General features: G+C 38.1%; 1 protein-coding gene across 2 annotated transcripts; it reads right to left on the bottom strand.

Moving 5' to 3' along the window:
• Window positions 1-718: 718 nt before the first annotated feature.
• Window positions 719-1,869, bottom strand: LOC143592772 (protein SCAR1-like). 2 transcript variants are annotated; one of them, XR_013145984.1, is made up of 4 exons: window positions 1,600-1,869; window positions 1,056-1,219; window positions 849-972; window positions 719-774 (listed from the first exon to the last, which is right to left on the bottom strand). XR_013145984.1 is itself a non-coding variant. In XM_077072605.1 (3 exons), exons 1-3 carry the CDS (start codon window positions 1,752-1,754, stop codon window positions 962-964), a joined length of 330 nt encoding a protein of 109 aa, XP_076928720.1. In that variant the 5' UTR covers window positions 1,755-1,869; the 3' UTR covers window positions 802-961. The 2 variants fall into 2 exon arrangements, 1 of the variants encoding a protein (XP_076928720.1); XM_077072605.1 differs by lacking the exon at window positions 719-774 and having other exon boundaries at window positions 802-972.
• Between the last annotated feature and the right edge of the window lie 4,131 nt (window positions 1,870-6,000).

Here is a 6,000-nt window from a genome sequence, read left to right on the forward strand (position 1 = left end):
AACATACTCCGAAAACGCATTTAAGATTTTGTTAATATAGATTATATATCACTTGTAAAGACTAAGTGGCAAACGCAATTACTAAAGTCCTTCATTCACATCGAACCGTTTAATATTGGATAATAGCGAGTCATTGTTGAGTAGTACTACTGGGTTTGACAAACCCCACCCAACGCTAAACTCGACTGGAGATCGAGTGGGTGTAATCTTGGCTAAACACATACCATGGTCGGGATAGACCTGGTGGCAAGGCAAATGATAAACAGTCAGCTTTGGTGTCGAACACTTAGTAATACATGTTTTATAGGCTAGCTACCTATAGATATATAATTGACATAACACTATCTGGTAACGCAAAACGCCTAACGCAAAACGCTAAACGCAAACGCTAAACGCTTTATTTTATATAAACTTGTGAACTCACCAACCCCGTGTTGACACTTTTAGTATGTTATTCTCAGGTAGCCGAGGCGGGCGCGCGGTATAGGATCATGCATTGTTTGAAACGCTTTTGTTTATGCAAACTGATTTTTAACTGTTGTTATGGGGTGTTAAGTCGTCCTGCGTGACGCAACTTTTATCTTTTGGTTTTTACGCTTCCGCACTTATTTTCAATTAAACGTTTTTACGGTTTGATTATAACTAATGATTCCGATCCTGTTAGTTCACACCCTCTGACGGTAAAACTCCGTTAGTGGATTTTGAGGGTGTGACATGAAATAAGTTGGATCAGAATGTCTTTTAAAGCAAGATCCTGGTCCTCCGATATCAAACCTGAAAGTCAACCATGAAGGTCAACACATCTACCAGTATAACCGCACCACAAAACACATATTCATTATACATACTTATCAAGTTTAGACAGACGCGGAGGATCACGACAATCCTCATATGGCTCCATAACGCAACGTGGCAAATCACTGTAAATGAAATGGTTGTGTTCGGTTCTGATTCGCGTATGCTAGTGAGAACCTGCAACATATCATCAACAAAAAATTGAAATTCAAGTTCAAATTAGTATTTTAAACTCATAAACACGATAACCATTATCTTACCAGCTGTGTAAGCAAAATGTAAGTGACTCCTCTGTGCTAAAATCGCCTTCTCTAACGGAGGAAGTGCGGCTTCAACGGCGTGTACCCGTTGCACCATTTTATGACTTCTAGAAGACGTAATCAGCACTTGCTCTTGTAATCCATGGAAAACCTCTGCTGCAAATCTATACATTCAAATTTCAATCATCTTATTTCAGTTTCCTAAACCTAAATTCAATTTTATAACCAACACTACCGGGCTGTTTGGTAGCCTCTTAATGGTGATAACAGACCACCTCTTAATGGTTCATAGTCTCTTAATGATTAAGAGGCAACATTTTAGTCCGAACAGTTAAGAGGAATTTAGTAGCCATTAAGAGGCGGCACGCCTCTTAATGGCTTATAGCATCTTTCCTAACCGTTCGGACTTAAAGGTTGCCTCTTAACCATTAAGAGGCTATGAACCATTAAAAGGTGGTCTGTTATCGACCATTAAGAGGCTACCAAACCGGCCGTAAATGAATCAAATCAAATCATTTGAGTTAATAATAATAATAATACTTACTCAGCCAGATCGCCTAACTGACGGAGGATTCCGACAAGTCCGGCAACGGCGACGCCGTCGAGGAGGGCCTTGGGATCTTCACGGTTAGTGTCCGTGTAGAGGTCGGGCGTACCTAGAGCGTACTGGTTTCTGACCTGCACTCTGACTAACGGCATGTTAACGGAAACCGTATGAGTGGGAAAGTGTGTGTGAGAGACAGAAGATATAGATTAAAATGAGAGAGAGAGTAGGAGTAGGTGAGTGGATGGAGGCAGGTTAACTGCTGCTGCAGTTGTTATTGGAGTGAAAGAAAGAGAAATATAATAATAATATCAGTGTTTAGATTCAATGAAATGATATAATAATATTATTATTAACAGACCAAAGGGAGACGAGGAGGAAGATGACATTGCCAACTCTACAAGCCAAATTTTGGTTCCTGGGTGAGTATCATTGTTGTTAAATGTTGCCACCTAAATTACTCTTTTCTCCTTGCTGTTTTTCTCTAATTACTAGTTTTTTTATAACAAATTTTATAAAAAAAGAAGTTATACCCTTAAAACTAGTTTTTGTTAAATACTAAAACCGTATCCGGATTCGATCTATATTATAATTTTTTATAATATTTTTAAGTGAATGTGAGTAAAGAGAGAGAATAGATAATGATAAATGTATAAATATAGTAAGAGGCAACTTTAAAGAATAGTAACTAATTTCTATCTATATATATACTATACTAGACAGGTGCCCGCGCGATGCAGCGAGTGTTTGAACTTGTTAATCACGTAACAAATATAAGTGTTTATGGTTCGGTTAAAACCTTGAAATCGTTTAAAGCGGTCATTGGTTTGACTTCTTTTTCTTTTTTTTACTTTCGGTTTGTTGGTCGGTTTCAAAATTTTCAAAACGTAGTAAACGGTTGGTTGGCGGTTTATACTGGCAACCAGCCATAGACCAGACTGTAAATGTTGAATGCATTTTAATGTTTTTTTTATCATTAATTATTAGATATGTTTTGTAATATATATTAGATATAGTTAAAATTTAATTGAACATAATCATTTTATTACAAATAACTTGGCTATACAACTTCAAATTAACTTAATTGCAGCATAATTAATTTTGTGATCTTTGTTGTTATTATTTCACGTCCTAGATCTTCTATTAATATTTACCATTCATGTGGCTAAAATTATCATTTTTTATTTATGATCCTCTCAAATATCATATTATGTTAGTGTTTAGTTAAAATTGTTGGTGCATTTAAATTAATAATTATTTTAAACTAAATTTATTATTAAAGTTTAAATTGTGAAACCAAACTGGAACCAAGCCGTTAGTAACGATTCGGTTTCAACTTTCAATGGTTGAGTTTGGTTTTGGACGACAAAAAAATCAGTATTAACGGTTGGACTCACAAATTTAACTTAAAAACCATCAAAACCGACACTGAACACCCCCTACGTAACATATTAATTTATTTAAAATTTAAAAAAATTATAACAATATCATTGTCACACCCCCATCTTAGGCCTAGGAGTGCGATCAACAATTAGTACCACAATTGTAAATAAATCAGAGTTGCATTAATTTGCGGAAGACTTATAAAACTTTAAGGATCGAAATTGTAACATTTATATATACATTCAAAAGACGGGATTATAAAACACCCGTTAGAGTTGTTAACAAAACATTACTTGTTTATATTTACAAACCACCATATTAATATGTTAAGTTTACAAAATATAAATCCGAGCCATCGGATATATAAGTAGCACTTCGACACTCCAAGCGCTAAACTTGTTCACCTGCAAAATGTAATAAAATACGTCATCAACGAATGCTGGTGAACACGCTGGCGCAAAAATAATTTCTTTTACTTTATTAACCCTCGAGACTACGCCTGCCTCGGCCCATCGTGACTTAGGAATAACAAAGTTAAATAACACATTATAAACTCGAGCCTCTACTCTAGGTCACCTCAGTAAACACCGCAGCGTTCGACTTAGTTAAGTACCCGTAAATATACACAACGGTCGTACTCCCTGCAGGATAGCGTCCTACGACCAAGGGTGGTGCGATGTGCCCATTCATCGTGTAGTACCACCTATGTAAGGATCCAGACATACGTATACCACAGCCTGAGGTCTAGGTTTATACCCTTATTTATAACGGTTTTAGGAACACGTAGTTCCTTGTAAACAATTTCATATAACATGTTTGACTCGTTTGAAAAACAAGTTTATAAAAGTTTGGGGGCGTATTCACCTTTTCTCTTTGGAATCGGCTTCACTCACCGTCCGAGGTTCTTTCCCTTATTTATCTCGCACCTATAGTACGAGTATAAACATTTGTTAGTCGGATACACGATCCGGCTTAAGACCTTTAGTCTTATTTTCTAACTCAACCTCGATGAACCTTTAGTCATTTTCTTTTACTTGAAAACCTTTAGTTTAAAAGTAAATTATAAACCTTTAGTTTATATAGAAACCCGATGTTTCTTCTTCTTTAAGAAACGTATTCTTTTTCTTTTATTATTTAAGAATACTCATTAAATAATATTTTCAGAACAAAGAATATACATATATACTTACACAAATATATACGTATTTAACAATATCCAATATTCATTCTTTCATTCATTTCTTTGTTATGTTTTCTTTTCTTTTATCGAGGTATCGAGTATAACCTCGACTTAAGGCTTAAGCCTTTAATATAATATTATATTAAATTGAATTGGTCGTTATGCCTAACCTTTATCGGCGTATTAAACCCTAGGAATTCGAGCAGCACTCCGACGCCGCTTCACTTTCTCGACACTTTAAACGATGAACACCAATCTTCAATAATTGATGGCACGCCTTTCAAGAACAACACCTTCCTTGGTCGAATGTGGGTGGAGGGTGGCACGTACTTTGAGGAAATGTCGACACAGAAATCGAGGAATCGGGAACGCAAATCGAGGAATTATGGCACTTTTATCGAGGTGGATCGAGTATACGATTGTGGTTTTGTAGAGAGATGTTAGAGAGAGAGAGAGAGAGGAAAGCTGGTTTTGGTGTGAGTTGGAATGAATCCCGGACCTGCTATTTATAGACAAAGTTTTGGATCCCATCGCGGTACGCGATGGGTCCATAGGCTAGCTCGTCGCGTACCGTGACGTAGCTCAGCTGAGTCAACAAGTAGGTCTGCCACGGGGCGACGCGTGGCAGCCGTTGCGCCACGTGGCGACACGTGGCGACATGTGGCAGCAGTGTTGCCACGTGGTGACACGTGGCAGCAGGTGGTGCCACCGCGTGCCACGTGGCACACGTGTCACGCTGTGTCAGAAGCTCCATCACGGTACGCGATGGGCTTATCCTTTTGTCCATCGCGTATCGCGATAGGAAAAGAAATCAGATTTTTCATTTTAAACCCTAAGGTTTGGAATTTGGCATTTTCAGTCCCTTAACTTTGAAAAGTTTGACATTTTGAACTCGAAATTTTCACAATGTTACATCCTCCCCACCTTGAAACAAATCTCGTCCTCGAGATTGCTCTACTCGAATAAGTAGGGGTATTTCCTTTTCATTTCTGATTCGAGTTCTCATGTATATTTGGGCCCTCTACATGAGTCCCATTTTACTTTCACTATTTCAAAGTTCGTCTTTTTAATTTCTTTGTTTTCGAATCTTCAATTTGTATTGGACGTTCTACGAATTTTAAGTTCTCGTTTATTTCTACGTCTTTTAATGGCATAGCCAAAGATTCATCAGTTAAACACTTACGCAGATTCGAAACATGGAATACATCGTGTATCCCTTGCATTTCCTCGGGCAGTCGCAATCGGTATGCAACAGTGCCGATTCGTTCAAGTACCTCGAAAGGTCCAACGAATCGAGGACTTAGCTTTCCTTTCTTACCGAAGCGAAAAACGCCTTTCCAAGGCGAGACTTTTAATAACACTTTGTCACCAACTTTGAATTCCAACGGCTTACGACGGACATCGGCGAACTCTTTTGGCGATCACGTGCCGTCTTAAGTCGTTCTCGGATTTGGGGAATCTTGTCGGTGGTTTCTTGGACTATCTCAGGTCCAGATAATTGATTATCTCCGGTTTTAGACCAACACACGGGCGTTCTACACTTTCGACCATATAACGCCTCGAATGGTGCGGCTTGAATACTTGTGTGATAGCTATTATTATACGAGAATTCCATTAGGGGTAAGTGGTCATCCCAACTTCCACGTAGATCGATCACACAAGCCCGAAGCATGTCTTCCAACGTTTGAATAGTCCTTTCGCTTTGCCCATCAGTTTGCGGATGATAGGCAGTGCTAAGGTTAAGTTTCGTACCAAGAGCTTGTTGGAAAGCAACGATGTTGTTCACATAAATACGCGCTAGTCTATCCATTGAGTACGACTTATTGATGGGTATGAAT

This window comes from Bidens hawaiensis, unplaced genomic scaffold (assembly GCF_021521415.1).
Source record: "Bidens hawaiensis isolate Kalapana, Puna unplaced genomic scaffold, B.hawaiensis_p1.1 tig00041198_1, whole genome shotgun sequence".
NCBI classification, from domain to species: Eukaryota; Viridiplantae; Streptophyta; class Magnoliopsida; order Asterales; family Asteraceae; genus Bidens; species Bidens hawaiensis.